The 27,221-nt window shown below is 39.8% G+C and overlaps 2 protein-coding genes and 1 long non-coding RNA gene across 3 annotated transcripts in view; 1 reads left to right on the top strand and 2 right to left on the bottom strand.

The window, feature by feature from the left end:
* Positions 1–27,221, bottom strand: part of LOC138306383 (zinc finger protein 234-like) — a 156,696-nt gene that overhangs the window by 18,811 nt on the left and 110,664 nt on the right. The window lies entirely within an intron of this gene.
* On the bottom strand, positions 11,052–13,319 carry LOC138306402 (uncharacterized). The gene is made up of 2 exons (XR_011205852.1): positions 12,721–13,319; positions 11,052–11,356 (listed from the first exon to the last, which is right to left on the bottom strand). It is a non-coding gene; the product is annotated as an uncharacterized lncRNA (long non-coding RNA).
* On the top strand, positions 13,960–14,764 carry LOC138305834 (zonadhesin-like). The gene is made up of 2 exons (XM_069246099.1): positions 13,960–14,006; positions 14,260–14,764. Exons 1-2 carry the CDS (start codon positions 13,960–13,962, stop codon positions 14,762–14,764), a joined length of 552 nt encoding a protein of 183 aa, XP_069102200.1.

Here is a 27,221-nt window from a genome sequence, read left to right as displayed (position 1 = left end):
CCCAACATATCCTGACATTACCCCAACATATCCTGACATTACCCCAACATATCCTGACATTACCCCAACATATCCTGACATTACCCCAACGTATCCTGACATTACCCCAACGTATCCTGACATTACCCCAACGTATCCTGACATTACCCCAACGTATCCTGACATTACCCCAACGTATCCTGACATTACCCCAACATACCCTGACATTACCCCAACATACCCTGACATTACCCCAACATACCCTGACATTACCCCAATACCTGACATTACCCAACATACCTGACATTACCCCAACATATCCTGACATTACCCCAACATACCTGACATTACCCCAACATATCCTGACATTACCCCAACATATCCTGACATTACCCCAACGTATCCTGACATTACCCCAACATATCCTGACATTACCCCAACATATCCTGACATTACCCAAACATATCCTGACATTACCCCCAACATATCCTGACATTACCCCAACATATCCTGACATTACCCCAACATATCCTGACATTACCCCAACATATCCTGACATTACCCCAACATATCCTGACATTACCCCAACATATCCTGACATTACCCCAACGTATCCTGACATTACCCCAACGTATCCTGACATTACCCCAACGTATCCTGACATTACCCCAACATATCCTGACATTACCCCAACGTATCCTGACATTACCCCAACGTATCCTGACATTACCCCAACATATCCTGACATTACCCCAACGTATCCTGACATTACCCCAACGTATCCTGACATTACCCCAACGTATCCTGACATTACCCCAACATATCCTGACATTACCCCAACATATCCTGACATTACCCCAACATATCCTGACATTACCCCAACGTATCCTGACATTACCTGAACATTACCCCAACATATCCTGACATTACCCCAACATATCCTGACATTACCCCAACGTATCCTGACATTACCCCAACGTATCCTGACATTACCCCAACATATCCTGACATTACCCCCAACATATCCTGACATTACCCCAACATATCCTGACATTACCCCAACATATCCTGACATTACCCCAACATATCCTGACATTACCCCAACGTATCCTGACATTACCCCAACATATCCTGACATTACCCCAACAACGTATCCTGACATTACCCCAACATATCCTGACCCTGACATTACCCCAACATATCCTGACATTACCCCAACATATCCTGACATTACCCCAACATATCCTGACATTACCCCAACATATCCTGACATTACCCCAACGTATCCTGACATTACCCCAACATATCCTGACATTACCCCAACATATCCTGACATTACCCCAACATATCCTGACATTACCCCAACATATCCTGACATTACCCCAACATACCCTGACATTACCCCAACGTATCCTGACATTACCCCAACATATCCTGACATTACCCCAACGTATCCTGACATTACCCCAACGTATCCTGACATTACCCCAACATATCCTGACATTACCCCAACATATCCTGACATTACCCCAACATATCCTGACATTACCCCAACGTATCCTGACATTACCCCAACGTATCCTGACATTACCCCAACGTATCCTGACATTACCCCCAACATATCCTGACATTACCCCAACGTATCCTGACATTACCCCAACATATCCTGACATTACCCCAACATATCCTGACATTACCCCAACATATCCTGACATTACCCCAACGTATCCTGACATTACCCCAACATATCCTGACATTACCCCAACGTATCCTGACATTACCCCAACGTATCCTGACATTACCCCAACATATCCTGACATTACCCCAACATATCCTGACATTACCCCAACATATCCTGACATTACCCCAACGTATCCTGACATTACCCCAACATATCCTGACATTACCCCAACGTATCCTGACATTACCCCAACATATCCTGACATTACCCCAACATATCCTGACATTACCCCAACATATCCTGACATTACCCCAACATATCCTGACATTACCCCCAACGTATCCTGACATTACCCCCAACATGACATTACCCCAACATACCCTGACATTACCCCAACATACCCTGACATTACCCCAACGTATCCTGACATTACCCCAACGTATCCTGACATTACCCCAACGTATCCTGACATTACCCCAACATACCCTGACATTACCCCAACGTATCCTGACATTACCCCAACGTATCCTGACATTACCCCAACACAAGACATTACCACAACGTATCCTGACATTACCCCAACATATCCTGACATTACCCCAACATACCCTGACATTACCCCAACATATCCTGACATTACCCCAACGTATCCTGACATTACCCCAACGTATCCTGACATTACCCCAACATATCCTGACATTACCCCAACGTATCCTGACATTACCCCAACGTATCCTGACATTACCCCAACGTATCCTGACATTACCCCAACGTATCCTGACATTACCCCAACGTATCCTGACATTACCCCAACATATCCTGACATTACCCCAACGTATCCTGACATTACCCCAACGTATCCTGACATTACCCCAACATATCCTGACATTACCCCCAACGTATCCTGACATTACCCCAACGTATCCTGACATTACCCCAACGTATCCTGACATTACCCCAACGTATCCTGACATTACCCCAACATATCCTGACATTACCCCAACGTATCCTGACATTACCCCAACGTATCCTGACATTACCCCAACGTATCCTGACATTACCCCAACATATCCTGACATTACCCCAACATACCCTGACATTACCCCAACGTATCCTGACATTACCCCAACGTATCCTGACATTACCCCAACGTATCCTGACATTACCCCAACGTATCCTGACATTACCCCAACGTATCCTGACATTACCCCAACGTATCCTGACATTACCCCAACGTATCCTGACATTACCCCAACGTATCCTGACATTACCCCAACATACCCTGACATTACCCCAACATATCCTGACATTACCCCAACATATCCTGACATTACCCCAACATATCCTGACATTACCCCAACATATCCTGACATTACCCCAACATATCCTGACATTACCCCAACGTATCCTGACATTACCCCAACGTATCCTGACATTACCCCAACATATCCTGACATTACCCCAACGTATCCTGACATTACCCCAACATATCCTGACATTACCCCAACATATCCTGACATTACCCCAACGTATCCTGACATTACCCCAACATATCCTGACATTACCCCAACGTATCCTGACATTACCCCAACGTATCCTGACATTACCCCAACATATCCTGACATTACCCCAACATATCCTGACATTACCCCAACGTATCCTGACATTACCCCAACGTATCCTGACATTACCCCAACATATCCTGACATTACCCCAAACATATCCTGACATTACCCCAACATATCCTGACATTACCCCAACATACCCTGACATTACCCCAACATATCCTGACATTACCCCAACATACCCTGACATTACCCCAACGTATCCTGACATTACCCCAACGTATCCTGACATTACCCCAACATATCCTGACATTACCCCAACGTATCCTGACATTACCCCAACGTATCCTGACATTACCCCAACGTATCCTGACATTACCCCAACGTATCCTGACATTACCCCAACGTATCCTGACATTACCCCAACGTATCCTGACATTACCCCAACGTATCCTGACATTACCCCAACGTATCCTGACATTACCCCAACGTATCCTGACATTACCCCAACGTATCCTGACATTACCCCAACGTATCCTGACATTACCCCAACGTATCCTGACATTACCCCAACGTATCCTGACATTACCCCAACGTATCCTGACATTACCCCAACATATCCTGACATTACCACAACGTATCCTGACATTACCCCAACGTATCCTGACATTACCCCAACGTATCCTGACATTACCCCAACATACCCTGACATTACCCCAACATATCCTGACATTACCACAACCTGACATTACCCCAACGTATCCTGACATTACCCCAACGTATCCTGACATTACCCCCAACGTATCCTGACATTACCCCAACATATCCTGACATTACCCCAACGTATCCTGACATTACCCCAACGTATCCTGACATTACCCCAACGTATCCTGACATTACCCCAACATACCCTGACATTACCCCAACATATCCTGACATTACCCCAACATACCCTGACATTACCCCAACGTATCCTGACATTACCCCAACGTATCCTGACATACCCTGACATTACCCCCCCAACATATCCTGACATTACCCCAACGTATCCTGACATTACCCCAACATATCCTGACATTACCCCAACATACCCTGACATTACCCCAACGTATCCTGACATTACCCCAACGTATCCTGACATTACCCCAACATATCCTGACATTACCCCAACATATCCTGACATTACCCCAACGTATCCTGACATTACCCCCAACGTATCCTGACATTACCCCAACGTATCCTGACATTACCCCAACATATCCTGACATTACCCCAACATATCCTGACATTACCCCAACGTATCCTGACATTACCCCAACATATCCTGACATTACCCCAACGTATCCTGACATTACCCCAACGTATCCTGACATTACCCAAACGTATCCTGACATTACCCCAACGTATCCTGACATTACCCCAACGTATCCTGACATTACCACAACGTATCCTGACATTACCCCAACGTATCCTGACATTACCCCAACGTATCCTGACATTACCCCAACATATCCTGACATTACCCCAACGTATCCTGACATTACCCCAACATATCCTGACATTACCCCAACATATCCTGACATTACCCCAACATATCCTGACATTACCCCAACGTATCCTGACATTACCCCAACGTATCCTGACATTACCCCAACGTATCCTGACATTACCCCAACGTATCCTGACATTACCCCCAACATATCCTGACATTACCCCCAACGTATCCTGACATTACCCCAACATATCCTGACATTACCCCAACGTATCCTGACATTACCCCAACGTATCCTGACATTACCCCAACAATCCTGACATACCAACTATCCTGACATTACCCCAACGTATCCTGACATTACCCCAACATACCCTGACATTACCCCAACATATCCTGACATTACCCAACGTACCCAACATATCCTGACATTACCCCAACATATCCTGACATTACCCCAACATATCCTGACATTACCCCAACGTATCCTGACATTACCCCAACGTATCCTGACATTACCCCAACGTATCCTGACATTACCCCAACATATCCTGACATTACCCCAACATATCCTGACATTACCCCAACATTACCCCCCCAACATATCCTGACATTACCACAACATGACATTACCCCAACGTATCCTGACATTACCCCAACATATATCCTGACATTACCCCAACATATCCTGACATTACCCCAACGTATCCTGACATTACCCCAACGTATCCTGACATCCTGACATTACCCCAACGTATCCTGACATTACCCCAACGTATCCTGACATTACCCCAACGTATCCTGACATTACCCCCAACATATCCTGACATTACCCCCAACATATCCTGACATTACCCCAACGTATCCTGACATTACCCCAACGTATCCTGACATTACCCCAACATATCCTGACATTACCCCAACATATCCTGACATTACCCCAACGTATCCTGACATTACCCCAACGTATCCTGACATTACCCCAACGTATCCTGACATTACCCCAACATATCCTGACATTACCCCCAACATATCCTGACATTACCCCAACGTATATCCTGACATTACCCCAACATGACATATCCTGACATTACCCCAACGTATCCTGACATTACCCCAACGTATCCTGACATTACCCCAAACGTATCCTGACATTACCCCAACATATCCTGACATTACCCCATTACCCCAACGTACCTGACATTACCTATCCTGACATTACCCCAACGTATCCTGACATTACCCCAACGTATCCTGACATTACCCCAACATACCCTGACATTACCCCAACGTATCCTGACATTACCCCAACGTATCCTGACATTACCCCAACGTATCCTGACATTACCCCAACATATCCTGACATTACCCCCCAACGTATCCTGACATCCCATACCCAACGTATCCTGACATTACCCCAACGTATCCTGACATTACCCCAACGTATCCTGACATTACCCCAACGTATCCTGACATTACCCCAACATATCCTGACATTACCCCAACGTATCCTGACATTACCCCAACGTATCCTGACATTACCCAACATATCCTGACATTACCCCAACATATCCTGACATTACCCCAACATACCCTGACATTACCCCAACATACCCTGACATTACCCCAACATACCCTGACATTACCCCAACATACCCTGACATTACCCCAACGTATCCTGACATTACCACAACGTATCCTGACATTACCCCAACGTATCCTGACATTACCCCAATATATCCTGACATTACCCCAACGTATCCTGACATTACCCCCAACGTATCCTGACATTACCCCCAACGTATCCTGACATTACCCCAACGTATCCTGACATTACCCCAACATATCCTGACATTACCCCAACATACTGACATTACCCAACGTATCCTGACATTACCCCAACGTATCCTGACATTACCCCCAACGTATCCTGACATTACCCCAACGTATCCTGACATTACCCCAACGTATCCTGACATTACCCCAACGTATACTGACATACCAACATCCTGACATTACCCAACATACCTGACATTACCCCAACATATCCTGACATTACCCCAACATATCCTGACATTACCCCAACGTATCCTGACATTACCCCAACTATCCTGACATTACCCAACTATCCTGACATTACCCCAACGTATCCTGACATTACCCCAACGTATACCTGACATTACCCCAACATATCCTGACATTACCCAACTATCCAACGTATCCTGACATTACCCCACTATCCTGACATTATACCTGACATTACCCCAACGACCTGACATTACCCAACTATCCTGACATTACCCCAACGTATCCTGACATTACCCACTATCCTGACATTACCCCAACATATCCTGACATTACCCCAACGTATCCTGACATTACCCCAACGTATCCTGACATTACCCCAACGTATCCTGACATTACCCCAACATATCCTGACATTACCCCAACATATCCTGACATTACCACAACGTATCCTGACATTACCCCAACGTATCCTGACATTACCCCAACATATCCTGACATTACCCCAACGTATCCTGACATTACCCCAACGTATCCTGACATTACCCAACATATCCTGACATTACCCCCAACGTATCCTGACATTACCCCAACGTATCCTGACATTACCCCCCAACGTATCCTGACATTACCCCAACGTATCCTGACATTACCCCAACATACCCTGACATTACCCCCAACTGACATTACCCCAACATATCCTGACATTACCCCAACGTATCCTGACATTACCCCAACATATCCTGACATTACCCCAACGTATCCTGACATTACCCCAACATATCCTGACATTACCCCAACGTATCCTGACATTACCCCAACATATCCTGACATTACCCCAACATATCCTGACATTACCCCAACATATCCTGACATTACCCCCAACGTATCCTGACATTACCCCAACATATCCTGACATTACCCCAACGTATCCTGACATTACCCCAACGTATCCTGACATTACCCCAACATATCCTGACATTACCCCCAACGTATCCTGACATTACCCCAACTATCCTGACATTATATCCTGACATTACCCAACACCTGACATTACCCCAACGTATCCTGACATTACCCCAACGTATCCTGACATTACCCCAACGTATCCTGACATTACCCCAACATATCCTGACATTACCCCCAACGTATCCTGACATTACCCCAACGTATCCTGACATTACCCCAACGTATCCTGACATTACCCCAACGTATCCTGACATTACCCCAACGTATCCTGACATTACCCCAACGTATCCTGACATTACCCCAACGTATCCTGACATTACCCCAACATATCCTGACATTACCCCAACGTATCCTGACATTACCCCAACGTATCCTGACATTACCCCAACGTATCCTGACATTACCCCAACGTATCCTGACATTACCCCAACATATCCTGACATTACCCCAACATATCCTGACATTACCACAACGTATCCTGACATTACCCCAACATATCCTGACATTTACCCCAACGTATCCTGACATTACCCCAACGTATCCTGACATTACCCCAACATATCCTGACATTATCCCAACATATCCTGACATTACCCCAACGTATCCTGACATTACCACAACGTATCCTGACATTACCCCAACGTATCCTGACATTACCCCAACGTATCCTGACATTACCCCAACGTATCCTGACATTACCACAACATACCCTGACATTACCCCAAACGTATCCTGACATTACCCCAACGTATCCTGACATTACCCCAACGTATCCTGACATTACCCCAACGTATCCTGACATTACCCCAACGTATCCTGACATTACCCCAACGTATCCTGACATTACCCCCAACGTATCCTGACATTACCCCAACGTATCCTGACATTACCCCAACGTATCCTGACATTACCCCAACGTATCCTGACATTACCCCAACGTATCCTGACATTACCCCAACGTATCCTGACATTACCCCAAACGTATCCTGACATTACCCCAACGTATCCTGACATTACCCCAACGTATCCTGACATTACCCCAACGTATCCTGACATTACCCCAACGTATCCTGACATTACCCCAACGTATCCTGACATTACCACTACGTATCCTGACATTACCCCAACGTATCCTGACATTACCCCAACATATCCTGACATTACCCCAACATATCCTGACATTACCCCCAACGTATCCTGACATTACCCCAACGTATCCTGACATTACCCCAACGTATCCTGACATTACCCCAACGTATCCTGACATTACCCCAACGTATCCTGACATTACCCCCAACGTATCCTGACATTACCCCCAACGTATCCTGACATTACCCCAACATATCCTGACATTACCCCAACGTATCCTGACATTACCCCAACATATCCTGACATTACCACAACATATCCTGACATTACCCCAACATATCCTGACATTACCCCAACATATCCTGACATTACCCCAACGTATCCTGACATTACCCCAACTATCCTGACATTACCCAACTACCTGACATTACCCCAACGTATCCTGACATTACCCCAACATATCCTGACATTACCCCAACGTATCCTGACATTACCCCAACGTATCCTGACATTACCCCAAATATCCTGACATTACCCCAACTATATCCTGACATTACCCCAACATATCCTGACATTACCCCAACGTATCCTGACATTACCCCAACGTATCCTGACATTACCCCAACGTATCCTGACATTACCCCAACATATCCTGACATTACCCCAACATATCCTGACATTACCCCAACGTATCCTGACATTACCCCAACATATCCTGACATTACCCCAACGTATCCTGACATTACCCCAACGTATCCTGACATTACCCCAACGTATCCTGACATTACCACAACGTATCCTGACATTACCCCAACGTATCCTGACATTACCCCAACATATCCTGACATTACCCCAACATATCCTGACATTACCCCAACATATCCTGACATTACCCCAACTATCCTGACATTACCCCAACATATCCTGACATTACCCCAACGTATCCTGACATTACCCCAACGTATCCTGACATTACCCCAACTATCCTGACATACCCAACTATCTGACATTACCCAATATCCTGACATTACCCCAACTATCCTGACATTACCCAATATCCTGACATTACCCCAACATACCTGACATTACCCCAACAATCCTGACATTACCCCAATATACCTGACATTACCCCAACGTATCCTGACATTACCCCAACGTATCCTGACATTACCCCAACATATCCTGACATTACCCCAACTATCCTGACATTACCCCAACAACTATCCTGACATTACCCCAACGTATCCTGACATTATCCCAACATATCAAGACATTACCCCAACATATCCTGACATTACCCCAACGTATCCTGACATTACCCCAACGTATCCTGACATTACCCCAACGTATCCTGACATTACCCCAACATACCCTGACATTACCCCAACATATCCTGACATTACCCCAACGTATCCTGACATTACCCCAACGTATCCTGACATTACCCCAACGTATCCTGACATTACCCCAACGTATCCTGACATTACCCCAACATACCTGACATTACCTCCTGACATTACCATGACATTACCCCAACGTATCCTGACATTACCAAAACTCCTGACATTACCCCAACGTATCCTGACATTACCCCAACATATCCTGACATTACCCCAACGTATCCTGACATTACCCCAACGTATCCTGACATTACCCCAACATATCCTGACATTACCATTACCCCAACATATCCTGACATTACCCCAACATATCCTGACATTACCCCAACATATCCTGACATTACCCCAACGTATCCTGACATTACCCCAACGTATCCTGACATTACCCCAACATATCCTGACATTACCCCAACGTATCCTGACATTACCCCAACGTATCCTGACATTACCCCAACATATCCTGACATTACCCCAACGTATCCTGACATTACCCCAACGTATCCTGACATTACCCCAACGTATCCTGACATTACCCCAACGTATCCTGACATTACCCCAACATATCCTGACATTACCCCAACATATCCTGACATTACCCCAACGTATCCTGACATTACCCCAACGTATCCTGACATTACCCCAACGTATCCTGACATTACCACAACGTATCCTGACATTACCCCAACGTATCCTGACATTAATCCTACTTAAGTGCGTTCATACAAACCTTGCTTCACATTTCCAATCTCTTTTTTCCATGTACTAGTCCTATATCATATCTTTGTATCTACATGTAACTTAATTTTAGAAAAATACCATGTTATAAAATAATACCAAAAAAAAATGTTTCATTGCACATTAATTAATTTATTCGTATTCTTCCGGCATAACTTTTCCAGTATTTGAGGAAAATGACGCCACCTTTCAAAATAAATGCATTTTATTTTAATGTTCAAGGAAAGTATTCACTATTTTTAAAAGCAATATATCTTTTGAGCTAAATGTATATAGCTGAAAAAACAAGTGTCTTAAAATGTTGTATTAATGTTTTCTGCTACCACTTCCGCCTGTCACAGGGCATAGTTCAAAATAGCCGATAAAGCAGTATCTAGAGCTACATCTGCACATATGTATGCTTTTGTCTTTACTACAGCATCTGGAATAGAAAAAATAACTTCTGTGAATCGAAAGCAATAAAATGCATTTCAAAGTATGGTATACAAATTTCAATTAAAAATAAAACAATTCAATCATCACATTAAATAGATACATTGAACATAGATTTATTATAAATCAGAAGATATCTGATGCAGAATGATAACTGATAGTGATATACCATATTAACACCATTATACATGCAAAGATAAATATTTGTACAGTTTTTATTATGAAATTTGTCTACAGAGACGCAAATTCTGGAAACAGTACAATAAGAGATTCAGCACAAAATACATGTATAATAAATACGAAAATTGTTATGTGCAATATACAATAAAAAGTCCATTTTACAAACAGTAATTATAATTTATCAATTATTAAAATAAAGATATTATGGGTTACCTTTCTGAGAACTAAATAATTAAGTTATCATGCATGGACACGTACGTGTACATATTGTATTGATAAAAACTGCCGAGTTCAATACATAATTATACAAGATGTAATAGATGTACATGTATACAGAGACATAGATAATTACTAACTAAATCTCTGTTGTATATAAAAGTATACGTAATGTAGTCCTAGTTTGCAATAGCCTATCCTATAATGTTCTCGAAACTTTTAATGATGCAATAAATTATATTTCTTGTTTTGGTTGTGTCTGTTTCATAGCAAACATGTGTGGAGAATTGTATCAACTTTATTGTCCATTCACATGCATGTACAAAAATACACTTCATGTACATGTACAAAATTTAGTTAAATCGGATCAGAGTAAAATCAGTCTATTAGCTTTTAATATGTATTGTATGTATGGTTTTATATTGCAAAACACGGATATACAATGATATACTAGTATATAGGAGAAACAGTGGTTTTAATACAAAACAAATGATTTATCTATGATCTTATCATATACAATGTACTACAATGTATGAGCCGATTAATTCAACATTTTTTATTGTGGTCCGATTTGACTTACTGTGCCGTGCGTACTTACAAACACACACACACATACAGAATGTATATATATATATAAACACAGTATATGTACATATGTAGCTCTATCGAACTTCAAAACACGCATGCATAAAGATGAAAATAACTAAGATTAGCTGCATTTTTTCTATTGTATACACACAATATCTATATTTATTTAGCGAATGCACTTACAACAATTTAAGATCTCGACACACCTATATTTTACTGGACAGTCGCCGATCGTGACTCTGTTTCTTTGCAGTTGTTTACATCGTAATTTGCTTACATTTTAGCAGAAAGCAGAAAGTAGATCTATACGTACAGCAGAAGTGTTTTTTCAACAACTCAACATGCGTGCATACATTGTACGATACATACCTCAATACTGAAGATTCTGTGTTAAAACGAGTGCTTATTTGAGGAGTCGCACTCGTCAGTGGCTGGTCAGTGTTGTCCGAACAAAGAACCGGAAGTGAATTTGAATTTGACCGCTTAACTGCTGCTGTTATATTTTCATGTCAATAAATGTCGAATATATTTTTACATGAATTATCTATGTGTAATTAAGCGTTCGATGTAAAAAAGAAGAAGTAATTTAATAAAATACCCGTAAATTGCGAGTGTTATGTAACGGATTATTTCATAAGTTTATTTTCCGCAATATACCGCCACCTGGTGGTAAAGCTACAAATTAAGACGTAGATTACATCCCCTGTTATGACTGGCTGCATTACCATAAGAACAAACGAAACACACTTTATTGTCCATTTATTGCTGTAAATTCATTGTTTTCATACACATAAAACTTAAAACGAACTTATTTTCATAATAATTTGCTTATAAATACGAATTTTAATCATGTGTATGTTGCGACTTGACGTCGTAGAGACGTCTGCTACGACCGTGGTGCTGATGTCAGGGATACAATGTCGCCTTAATGTTGTATTCAAGTCCCAACATCGCAACCAAAATACCACGTGGCAGCAATGTTGTCTTGACGTCTTGTGCCCACTGGGAGGTAGGTTTGGGGTGGGGATAAGGAAGTCCAGGGGTATTGCATCAAGCAAGTTTTACATTGTAATAGGGACATTTCAATTTATCAAACCATGATATCATGTTTAAACTTTGTATTGACGCAGATATATCATATTTAAAAGAATACACTTAGAAGAAGTTAGACAAGGGGGAATGCCTATAAACCGTAGGTCCCTCTGCCTGTCAACAGAGACAAAGAAGGAGTTTCTGATCTATATATATATATGTGTGTGTTTCTGTGGGGGGTGGAACATCTTTAATTTATTTTTCTGCAAAACAAATTAATATTATCGTATGCTGTTTATTATGTATAGGTTGCTTTGATGGAAAATGTGATATGATTGAGCAATTCCCCGTATATTGAAAATTCAATGGTGTAAATCTTTTATAATGGTGCAAAAATCTACCACTTCGTTGGTAGCTAATTCCGGTGTACGAATTCACACACTGGTTACAAGTATGGCCTGGCAACATGATTATGATAAAACAATGGCAGTGATCTGACAGAATTTCCAGTTTACTTCAAGTTTTAATATTACCCAATACAAGCATTATGTGATATGATACATTGTTTCCTGCCTCATGACGATTATCTACCTCCCTTGCGGCAGTGATCGGAGCGCAGCCTGGTAGAGTGTAAAGAACTAAGGGAAGAGAACCGGTCTAGTGATGTGGAATGTGATTATCAGAATCTTTGTTTGTATAGATAAGGTAGCTCTATATAATTATTACAATAAAATATGATATTGATAACGTACATTTTGTATTGAGAATGCAAATTTAATTATTCTGTATGCTTTAGAGTGTCGTCCTTAACAGATCATATACCAAATTAAAGATACATTAATTCTTAATATTCGTATTTTTTCTGACATTGAGTAGTGTTACATGTCTGACCGAGTTACAGACCTTGACATTGAGTAGTGATACATGGCTGACCGAGTTACAGACCTTGACATTGAGTAGTGATACATGTCTGACCGAGTTACATACCTTGACATTGAGTAGTGATACATGGCTGACCGAGTTACAGACCTTGACATTGAGTAGTGATACATGTCTGACCGAGTTACAGACCTTGACATTGAGTAGTGATATATGGCTGACCGAGTTACAGACCTTGACATTGAGTAGTGATACATGTCTGACCGAGTTACAGACCTTGACATTGAGTAGTGATATATGGCTGACCGAGTTACAGACCTTGACATTGAGTAGTGAAACATGTCTGACCGAGTTACAGACCTTGACATTGAGTAGTGATACATGGCTGACCGAGTTACAGACCTTGACATTGAGTAGTGAAACATGGCTGACCGAGTTACAGACCTTGACATTGAGTAGTGATACATGTCTGACCGAGTTACAGACCTTGACATACCTGTAGTATTACCATACAATGTATTTGGAGGTGTACGTGTATCAACACAGTCAAACAACTGTGGACAGACCCGCAGTTGGGTACTATATAGATAAAGTTAGACGACCCAACACACACAAATGATAACTCATCGTCAACCCAACGTCTGTTCAAGGGCCATTTCTGTTTAATCACACATCTATATATATATAACAGTAGTAACAGTTTGTTTTTATTTTCAATCAATAGTTATACCCAGTGTGGAATCCAGTGCATTAAAGTGTCCTACAAAGTATAAATGTATATAGAATATTAGTATTTTTAATGAATTTATTGCACGTTTGATGAAAATTTGAACTGAATAGAAATGTATATTAATTGGAAGTAAGCAATGTATAGCGAAATGTATTCTCGACTATATCGAAAAATTATTTTTAACACTTTTGAAATAAAAATTAAGCGATAATAACTCAACAGTATTGTTTTAGTGGGGTTCCTTGTATTCGTATACAGCACATTGTCAATGAATGGTTGTATATACAATGCATTATATCATCATTCGAGATTCAGGATAACAGGAATGAGTAACAACCAAGGTATATAAATATACTAGTTTAAACCCTACGTCCTTCTGGACGGACCCGCTCTCGTAAAAGGTAATTCAAACGTTAACTGCCAAAGCACCTTAGCACTGATAACTCATACTAGAAATAATCAGTACCGTCCGAATGTTACGAAACTCACGTCAAATGATGACGTCATAATCACCGGATGGTGGGACTAATAGACGGTAAATTGTACTTAACCCACGTCGTTTTTTGGATCTCGAAACCCATGTATTATTTTTTTATTTTTTTTTCGCTTGTGTGTTATATATAGAGACGGATTAATATAACTATATTGTACTTGTTTCTGAATCCAACCTTTCATGACATGTATTTTATATCCTTATTGAATAAAATATTGTTTACACTAAACAGTAACGACACATATCGATTCAGTTTATCGGGTCGGCTTTAAAAAGTTTTAACCAGAAAAGCTATGTTTAGAAATTTCTATAGTGTATGAATCTTATCTCGTCCTCGATTATCACCTTCATAACATTCAAAATCAATAATCAGTCGTGATAAAACCAGAGATTTCAATATAATTTTAAATCTCTGATAAAACGTGTTTAAATTTGTATTTGCTGTCGATAATTCCGGCCAAACCAAGCGACAATAATGAGTGAACGTTATTCAAGTTTAAAAAAACGACCATTGGTTTTGATTCTGTGCTTATGCTTCGGTGGTGATTTTTCCAAACAAAAATAATAAAATAAAGAATATTTGTGATTGAAAATCTGAAAATTAAATTTTATGTAAACCACATACACTGAAGACTTGCTACTACAAAATCGTTTACATAAAACAATACCTACATATAGATATCACCATGAATTAAAGTGCCCATTAGTCTGATTCAGGTGGCGTTATCAGATTTTGATGTTGTACAAATAACAATAATATGTTATTGTTTATTAGGGCTCCGCTTCGAGATGCCGATCATCTATCTTAATCAGGTTGTACGTCTATTCGGCATTCTATCTGTCTGTCCGTCTGTCAGTTTTTTTTTCTCTTTAATTTGTATATTTATGATATTTTAAATAAATAATTTTAACATTAAACACTCACCTGATACAGGAAGTCATGGGTCAAGGTCAATGTGTCAGAGGTCAAGATCAATGTGTCAGAGATCAAGGTCATTAGATCAACATCTCTGTTTTAAGCATATAGATATATGTGATATAATTGTGTAACTGTTCAGAATTGGTTCTTTTGGCTTTATAAAAGGAAGTTGTTTTGAAGTAAGCAAGACATATTTACACTTGCTTTGAATCAGACATTGTTAAAAAGATTGAAGTTTGCAGATTGTATTTTGATGAGGGTTTTCTTGTGGTAACATCTGATACCTTGGTGAGTCAATCGTTTAGCGGGTCCTTTCTGGCTTAATTGACGGTGCTTTATAATTAGTTTGATTATTCATAGCGCACGCTCACAGGTGACAATTCTCTGTTTCATTTTATCATTACTGTTTTAGTTATACATCCCCGACAACACTGAATGGTAATTGTCCTTTGGCAGTAAAGTGTATGTTTTAATCATGAAATATTTTAACTTATAGAAAAATATAAAATCTTTGGCCACATGTTCTATATTCTAGGTGTACGTTATTAAACTCTTAATCAAAAACCAGAATCAGACGCCTGTGCTTTGACATGACTTAAATGTAATTTAACAACTCGGTATCAGAAACTAATCCAGAGTTAGTAAATATTGAGGGCCCAAAATATTTAAAGTTATGTTTTATAACAAAGTAATACTATTGATATATACATGTAATGTATTTGAACGCAAGCTTATATCATTAGTGTCTCTTACTAAGAATAATGACTCATTTTACAGGTAACTTTAATACACAATACTAAACAGTATCAGCTCCATAGTCTGTTATCAGTTAGGGCCAGACATATAGCATTCCTTTAACAGGCCATTGCATGTCCATAGTCATGTGAGGTGTTTTATCATATTATTAGGGGTGTCCTAAAATCTGACCTTTATCTAAAGTTAAATTTTAATCAATAGACGCTCATGCGACATGATTTGTGCAGAATTCTTATCAGACAACTTTTCATTTGAATAGGTCCACATATACCTGACCTGTTACCTGTAAATACAGGTACATGGTACAATGACTGATATCATTGAACGTCCATTTATATTCTATTGTGTCTGAATTGTCTTTAATTTGGTTCTTAGTAAGAAATGGTTTTAAAAATCATAACATATTACAGAGTTAGCTCCCTTGCCGATAGTATCCATTGTGACGTAATTATTTAGTGGGCGCAATTCACGTCGTTTTCGCCTAAAAGGATGACGTTACGCTTGCAATCAAATGACGTCACAATAAATACATGTACCTACCCGCAAGGGCAGATAACTCTGTAACTATGCAAATACGGAATTTGCGAGAATAGAACAATATTTTTAAGATATTTTATTTTTCTTATTTAAAGATGCTCCGCCGCTGACAAATGACATTTTTTCACTATCAAAAACACGAGCAGACGATTAAGTATTTTTCTTCAGTTACAAAAGTTACTTACTTTACACCATTACCACCATTGAAAAGTTTGAGCTTCTAATTTCACTTCAAGTTAAAGTTACAAAAAGTAATTAATTGCATCCCGAAAAAATTCCGTGGCACTATATCCTATATGGAATTAAGCACTGATTGCGCATGCACCAAAGATACAATAAATTATTTTATAATATTTTTTGTGTTAAATTAGACATATATATACACGATTAAACACCAATTATTGTCCAATGATTAATATCATTTATGGTCTGTCGGCGGTGGAGCATCTTTAAGTAAGAGTTTTACGTAATACTGTACTGTATAATATATATGTTTGGGAGAGTAGCTTAAACGTACACCTCGCTCATACATTTATATATTTTTTTACACATATGTAGAACTGATATTTCTCTATTTTTATAGATATGATTCGTCAGGAAATTGCTATCAAAACATATTTGTGATGTCATATATTGTTGTTTCTGTGCTTTAACTCCAGGATTATGGGACCATTACCTGTAACTGTCCTATATGTTACCTTTTACTGTCTTATACATGTATGTGACTCTAATATAAGACAGTAAAAGGTAACTTATGGGAGAGTTACACAATGAGGGTGAGTATATGTCTCCGGGCATAATCCCATAATTATGTTAACACACAAAACACAACCTGCCGGAATATTCCATAATTTTTAAATCCAAATTACGAATAAAATCCCACACAATGAATATGAAGAGAAATTAATCCTCTATTGATGCAGAATTAAACACATCCACATAATGTCTGTATATATCCAATATCGAGTTTTCCTCCTTATCATTAATTCACCATTTAACACTTGCATGTATCTACAGCATTAACTCCAATTTCCGCTTTCTGAAAACCTTGTTTTTGTACACCACTTTTGATTTGAAATTTCCAAATCATCTACACTGTAGTTTTACACTTATTTTGATTTTGATTCAACAATATTTAAGAATTTCACCTAAATCCAATTGGCTTGTTGAATGAAATAGCAAATGGTATAAATAAATCCAAGATTGTCCCTAGAGAGGTCGAAATTTTAAATCCTCTGAATGCAATGTAAGTTCTGGGGGCACCGACTGCTTTGAACTAACCTGGAAAATCACTATTATATGCGATCATTTTAGCAAGACGCTTTCAAGCAAACGCCTAAATTGCAAGTCTAGTTTCATATGTTATTTCTTGACCACATAAGACATTGAACAGAAATGTCCTTTTGACAATAAAAGTCACTAAAGTCACCTTATTATATCATTTAAATTAATATAAGAAAGTAATAAGGAAGGTCAAGGTCACGAGGACCTGGCAAGTCGACTGTCACATCGGTCCTGGGAATACGCTTTTTTTCCGAGGATCATTTATATTTGAATGGAATATTTCTGGACCAGAATGTAGTTGATATGTTCAGCTAACATATTCCACGATATTTTGGTGAACTTTCGCCTAAAAAGTAACTTTTGGTGAAAATACAGTTGAGGCCATGAAGTGAACTACGTGAGCGACCACTACTCACCACTTACGTATTGTTACCTGGCGTACATTGTGCCTACTCTATGTATGTGACTTGCGTTTGGACTTACATTTTGTTTATATTGTGCATTCAATATCTTTCATTAACGATGCCTTCTGGATCCAATAGGAGTCGTACTACCAGTACTGCTACGAGGACAAGTGATATAGGTTGTTCTAAGTCATCTACAGATGAAAGACTTGATGAGATTTCCAGAATTTTGAAAACTCTTATCACTGAGGACGCTTTGGATCGTAAGCTTGAAAAGCTTCGTTCTGACATTCAGCGGGAATTCTCTGAAAGAATAGAGTCTTTAGAGGACAAGGTAAATGAACTTGAGCAGGAAAATGATGACTTGAAGGAAACAGTCTCGAGGCTAGAGGAGAATCTTGATACAACAAAGGAAAAAGTTGCCGAGCTATCGGGAACACACAATGATCTGGAGCAACAGGGAAGGAAGAATTCTCTGAGAATAGTCGGACTTAAAGACCCAGGAGATAAGGAATCGGTGGAAGACTGTGTACTGACCATAGTAGATTTTGTGAATGACAAACTAAATGTACCCTTAAGGGAAACTGACATAGACATTGCCCATAGGCTCGGTAGGTTCGACGGCAGCACTCCACGGAATATCATTGTCAAATTTACTCACAGAAGGAAGAAGGCCGAGATCATCCGTGCCCGGAAAGGACTTAAGGGGTCAAAGATAGTGGTTTACGAAGACCTGACGCGATATAACCAACAGAGACTGAAGGATGCATATCAACTGAAGTGTGTCAGGAATTCATATAGTGTTGACGGCAAGCTATTTGTAATCTCTCAGACGGAAAGACTCGGCGCAGACTCGCTTACGATACTCCGCTAACTGAGAGTTATCTCCTAGATGACGCTAACTTTGTAAAAGGAAAGCCTGGTAATCGCGAGTAATAACTGTATAGGTTGTGTGGAATGATCGGTCGGACATCAAACGTCAGAACGCTCTGACTACCGATCATGCAACTGTGTTATATAAACTCAGTTTGACTCGCGAGTGTAAATATTAACACATGTGTTTCGTTTCCTTTTCATAATGTGTGTATTGTGTGAGATTGGATATATATATTCCGTGTGAATGGATTTTTATTTGGAAAATGATATTCTTGATATAAGGTAAGCCGATTATCATTATAAATCGCAGTAAGACTGCTTAGATTTTAGCAAATTTTCCCAAAAACAATTCTTGTCGTTTTTCTACGTCTTCCTTCTATAATATATTTCTTTAGTACCGAGTACTGAATCGCGAAGAATACCGAAGGGTGATCGGTAGCCTTCGTGTATTTCCGTAAACGTGCAACGGCTGCCGACCTTCTTTCAAGCGTTTCCGCGATCTTGCTTAATACTTGAAAATATGTGGAAATAAGGAATTAACTAAGTAACTAATTTTACATGCGGTCGGTTTTTAAGTACCAAAGTTGTGTATACAGACTTATCGTAGGCTGCTGCATCATAATGTTGTAGATCTACCTTTTTTTTTTTTTTAAATAAAAATAAATTATTTTGGGCCTTTAGAATAAGAGTTCGCATAACCGAGATTTTTAATGTTCAGAACTTCCGGTATTGAGTAACTGGTATTTACACATGTACATTGTTTTGCAGATCTTTGATATGCCTAGTGTGATAATATGGTTCCTAGCTGTTTTATACGACGTAAGTGCTGAGTGGTGGTCTGTTTATTTGACCCATGTTTATGTATATGTTTTTATTTCTCTTTCTCTTTCTTTCTTTCTTCTTCTCTTCTCGAGGTGGGGGTGTTGTCAAATTTGAAAATGGGATTATAGTTATTATTAACCATGCCACCTTACATTTTTTATGTGACGATTTAAGAAGCATGAATTCCATTAAACTTTCAAAAAGACGGCTTACAGATCAAGGAAGTAGGGAAAATATCAATTAGTTTTTAATTGTGCGTTTCAAATAGACTTTTATGTACAAACAATATTTATATGAATGGAATCAAGATATTATCTGCCAATTGTCAGGGGCTAGGCGATAGGCTAAAACGGAAAGATGTTTTTACTTTTTTGAGGGAAAAACAATATAATATCTACTGTCTTCGAGACACTCATTTTACCCAAGAACAAGAAAATATAATACAGAATGAGTGGGGATATGACTGTTTTTTTAATTCCTTTAAATCTAATGCAAGGGGGGTAACAGTGCTTATAAATAACAATTTTGAATTTAAGGTGTTAAAGGAGAAAAAAGACTTGTCTGGGAATTTTTTAGCTCTTGATATGACCATAGAAGGTGGGAATGTAACTTTGATTACATTGTATGGACCAAACACAGACAATCCCACTTTTTATGATAGAATAGAGGATACACTCTATGAGTTCAAGAATGACAGCTATATTATTTGTGGAGATTTTAACCTAGTACTTGATCCTGAAATAGATTGTGACAAAAGTTATAAAAATATTAATAACCCGAAGGCTCGTATGAGATTGTTGGAAATTATTGAAAACTTTGACTTGATTGATGTTTTTAGAGAACAGCATACTGATATTTCTAGATATACTTGGCGGAGAAATAGACCTGTTAAACAAGCCAGATTAGATTTCTTTTTAGTATCAGGAAATTTACTATCAAGTGTAGGGGAGGCAACCATTGAACCAGGTTACAGATCTGATCATTCTTTTCCAAAAATTGTATTAAAATTTAATGAGTTTAAAAAGGGGAAGGGATTATGGAAATTTAACAACTCGCTCTTACATGACATTGGATTTCTCAATACTATCAATGAAACCATTAAGAAAATTAAATTACAATATTGTCTTCCTATTTATAACATTGAACAAATTGATGAAATACCTAATTCAGACTTACAGTTCATCATCAACGATCAGTTATTTTTAGAAACATTACTATTGGAAATAAGAGGTAAGTCAATATCATATTCATCTTACAAGAAAAAGCAGAGTTGTGCTAGAGAACTGAATCTAATAAATGAGATACAAGACTTGGAAAATAAAAATGATTTAGATCTAGATAAGATACAAGAAAAAAAAAACTGAATTAGAAAAAATTAGATCTTATAGGATAAAAGGAAGTATAATACGAGCTAAAGCATTATGGATTGATGAAGGGGAAAAACCAACAAATTACTTTTTTAACTTGGAAAATAGACACTTTACATCGAAAATTATTCCAAAATTAGAACGAGAGAATGGTGAAATTTTAATAAAACAAGAGGAAATTTTGAACGAAGTGAAAGATTTTTATGAACAATTGTACTCCATTGATGAGAACGTTGAAGATGTAGTTTTAGATGATTTTCTAGATGGATTAGATGTTCCAAGACTAAACATGACTGAGTCAGCTAATTTGGAAGGGTTAATTACATTAAAAGAAGCTTCAGAGACTCTGAAAAATATGAAAAATAATAAAAGTCCTGGCTCGGATGGTTTTACTTCTGAATTTTTTAAATGCTTCTGGAAACAACTAGGTACTTTTGTTATTTTTCATATTCCTGAACTATGGTTTTTTAATTGACGAGTTATCGATCACACAGCGATTAGGAATAATTACATGTATACCTAAGGCAAATAAGTCAAAAAAATTTATAAAAAATTGGAGACCTATTTCATTGTTAAATATTGTGTATAAAATTGCCTCGGGTTCAATTGCTGGTAGAATTAAAGTATTTTTAAATCAATTAATTAATTCCGATCAGACAGGTTTCATATCAGTGTAGCGTCATTTATGATGTTTGTGATCGACATAAACCCAACACACTTATCAGCTTGACTGTATTCATTCCCCATCATAACAAGCACATGGTATACACAAAAACTGATGACATCATAAACCGGAAGTACCATTTTCAAGGGAGTGTCTATTAAGGGGAGAAACCATTATTGTAGTTTCTATATTATCGTTACATCCCCTTTCTTTAGCACTGTTCATAACTCACTATATTCATCAAGATCAGAGTCTCTTTCGCGATGGTGCCACTTTTACTTAATTCACAGTCTTCGCTGAAATTATTAACATTAACAAATGAACTATTAAAACAAGAACAAAATAAAAAAAAAGTCTTTGGTAAATTGTCCCTTCAATCGAATGACTAGACAGACTAAGTTACTGAACTGTTTATCACTTGCGCATAAAGTAAACATATTCAAGGATAGTGGCACGTTTCACGAGACACACAAAGTCCTTCAAGTAACTTGGTCGATGTACTTCTCGAGTCGATCTCCTCAGTGGAACCTCTACGACTGTCTGTTCATGCGTCCTTTGTGGCGGCCTCTCGTCTCCTTCATTGACGTTCGTCATCGCTGGTTCAGACACCTCCGATTCCAAAATGGGTTGATTGTCATCCTCAGTGAAGACCTCTGGGGTCTTCTTGAGATGATGCCGATTTCTACGATATACTGACCCGTCCTCTGTTTTGACTGTGTATGATCTAATGTTCACCTTATCTTGCACGCTTGCTTTTGTCCATTCCTTTCCGAACTCAGTTGGTTTAATTCTGACTGTCTCACCAGGCATTAGTTCAGCCAATGCCTTGGTACCTTTATCATAATATTGTTGTTGTTTGTCTTTCCTTCGCTCAATTTCCTTTCGAGTTTGTGAGTTTGGAACCACATTAGGCTCCAACAGCTTTGTTGTTAGCGGTAACAGCGTACGGGTGCGTCTTCCATATAGCCGTTGGACAGGGGACGACTTGACAATTTCCCCTGGTGTGTTCCTCCAATCCAACATGGCCAAGTAGGGATCTGTCTTGTCCTTCTTGGATTTTTCAAGAATACGTTTGGCGGTTTTGATAGCGTTTTCCACTTTCCCATTAGATTGCGGGTATCTTGGCGAACTAGTGACATGTTGGAACTCATAGGCCTTTGCAAAGTCAGAAAATTGTTTCCCGTTGAAAGGTGGCCCATTATCCGACATAACGACACACGGTAGACCATAGCGCGAAAAATGAGCTTTCAACTTTCTGATTACCTCAGTGCCTTTCTTGTCATGGAGACGGTCGACTTCAAAAAAATCTGAATAATAATCAACGGTTAGAAGGTAGTCTTTCCCATCCAAGTAGAACAGGTCAACGCCGACTTTTTCCCCATGGTCTACTTGGTGTCTCATGCGATATCAGAGGTTCTCTGCTATTCTCCTGCGAATATGCATTGCACGTGTCACATGCCCGAATAAACTCTTCAAAGTCACGATTCAGATTCGGCCAATATATTGACTCCCTTGCTCTTCGTAAACATCCCTGGAGACCAATATGGCTTGAATGTGCTCTTTCCATCATGTTACGGCGTTCGGAAATTGGCACTACTACACGGTCGTTCTTGAATAACAATCCGTTGTGGACAGTCAACTCTTCTCGAAAAGGGAAGTACTTCTGGACCTCTTGAGAGAGTTGTTCTTTGCTCTCTGGCCACCCACGTTGAACAACTCGCATTAATTCTATAAGACTTGCGTCACTTTCAGTGGCCTGTTGTAGCTTATGAAGCGTTTCAGACGACACTGGCAGATGTTTCACAGTGTTTACGTGTTCAAATTCAGAAAGGCAACTCGCAACACGTGTCTCTTCATCAGTACTTGACAAAAATGCCCTGCTTAACGTATCCGCCATGTACATTTCCGTGCCTTTCTTGTAGACGATTGTGTAGTCAAAACGCTGAAGATTTAGCAACATACGTTGTAAGCGTTTAGGAGCACTAAACAGGTTTTTCTTGTCAATAATCTCTAATGGCTTGTGGTCTGACTCGACAACAACATGTGTTCCATACGTGTATTGTTCAAATTTTGTCATTCCAAAAACCACCGCCAGAAGCTCTTTCTCAATCTGGGCATAGTTACATTCTGTTGCCGTGAGCGCTCGCGACGCGTACCCCACAGGGTGTCCTTCCTGAAGGAGACATGCCCCTAGTCCATTTTCTGAAGCATCACATTGCAGTACTGTTTGTTTTGATGGGTCGAAAAATTTCAATACCGGCGCATCAGACAGTGCTTTCTTGATTTCATCAAAAGCTTTGCCTTGAACAGTTGCGTCCCACATAAATTCTGAATCCTTTTTCAAAAGGTCACGTAACGGAGTGGTCATCTCTGACAATCGCGGTGCAAACTTTTGCACAAAGTTTATCATGCCTAACAAGCGTTGTACTCCAGCTTTGTCTTTCGGAACGGGTATTTCGGTGATGGCTTTCACTTTAGCCGGATCCATTTCCAGACCTTTCGCCGAAATCACATGTCCCAAATACGTCACAGTGCTTAGGCGCAACTTTAACTTGTCTCTGTTGATTTTTATGTTCTCATCACGACATCTGTCAAATAAAGCCTGAAGTTTTCGATCGTGATCATGCTTTGCTTCTTCATCTGTGTCACCACATCCGAACACAACAATGTCATCGTGTATCGCCTTAACTCCTTCTAATCCTTCAAGTGCCTCGTCCAATCTCCGCTGAAATTCCTCTGGGGCAGGTGAAATGCCAAAAGGCATTCTGAGCCATCGATACCGGCCCCAAGGGGTTCCAAATGTCGTCAAATAACTGCTCTCTTCGTCTAACTCAACATGCCAAAACCCGTCCTTCGCATCAACTACCGAGAATATGCGTGCTTTGTTCAATTCGGGAAGGATGTCTTCTATGGTTGGCATAGCATAATGATTCCTTTTAAGTGCCTGGTTTAATGGTTTGGGGTCAATACAAAGTCTCAACTTTCCGTTCGGCTTTTTCACGACTACGATTGATGAGATCCAATCTGTTGGAGTGTTTACAGGTGCAATCACACCAATATTAGTCAGCCTATTGAGTTCAGTTCGAAAATCATCCTTTATCGCCACAGGGGGCCGGCGCACAGGTATTTTCGAAGGTGTAACATGAGGATCTACTTCAAGATGCAGTTTTCCTCTCAACTTTCCGAGTCCTTCGAAAATTGTCCTGTCAGCTTTCACTTTTGACACATTTTCAGTCGATGAATCCGTTGTCAATGGTAACTGACTTGTGACTTGTGATTCATTATCCACTGGCAATGAAGCATTTGATGTGGAGACGATCGGCACGTGAGTGGATGACTTAAGTTGTAGAACTTCCTCCTTTGGACCTCAGCCCACGAGTATAGGTTTTGTGTGTTCACTGTTATTAAGTCCATTGCTTGTATAACGCGGGAACCTAAAATTGGCTTCACTTTTCCATCTACAATTACAAACTCGACCGAATACCGTCTCCCATTTTTTGGGTTGATGATTTGAACTCGTCGGGCCCCGACCGGAGACATTTCAGAGTTATTGAACATGACAAGCGTTACATCTGTCTCTACTAAGTGTTCCAACTGAGGATCCTCAAAAACTTCCATATAGATAGATTTGGGCAACGCGTTCACGCTTGATCCGCTGTCGAGTTGACATTCAATTAAAATGCCCTTTGTTTCAATTATGGTATATAGCTTGGTCGGTATCTCCTCATGTTTTATAGTGTTTACCTCCTTTCGATCGATTGTGAAACAAAAGTCATCATCTGAACTCTCGTTTGTAGCCTCCACGTAATATACCTTTGGTTTTAATCTCCGACCAGGACGTCCATTTCCTTGATTTTGTCTTTGACCTTGACCTTGACCTTGACGAGGTCTTGACCTACATTTCTTTGCAAAATGATTCAGCATTCCGCAGATCGCACACGTTTTCTGCCATGCCAGGCACCGTTCGCGCTCGTTTACATGATTGTATCCACAATTGCCACAATTCACTATTTGTTTTTGCGAATTTCTCTTTCCACTACTTGTTTGCGGACGGTCCTGTGGTTGAGCGTTATCAGTTGCTTTCTTTCCGCATACCTTAACCTCTTC

Source organism: Argopecten irradians, chromosome 13 (assembly GCF_041381155.1).
Source record: "Argopecten irradians isolate NY chromosome 13, Ai_NY, whole genome shotgun sequence".
In the NCBI taxonomy this organism is placed as follows: Eukaryota; Metazoa; Mollusca; class Bivalvia; order Pectinida; family Pectinidae; genus Argopecten; species Argopecten irradians.
Note: the sequence above shows the minus strand (reverse complement) of the source record. Positions and strands in the feature narration are given on the sequence as shown.

Excerpts from the sequence above, each read along its gene's own strand:
- LOC138305834 (XM_069246099.1), top strand. The coding sequence starts at position 13,960 with ATGACGATTATCTACCTCCCTTGCGGCAGTGATCGGAGCGCAGCCTG. Across the intron at positions 14,007-14,259 it reads AGTGATCGGAGCGCAGCCTG|TGTTACATGTCTGACCGAGT; the intron begins GTAGAGTGTAAA and ends GACATTGAGTAG.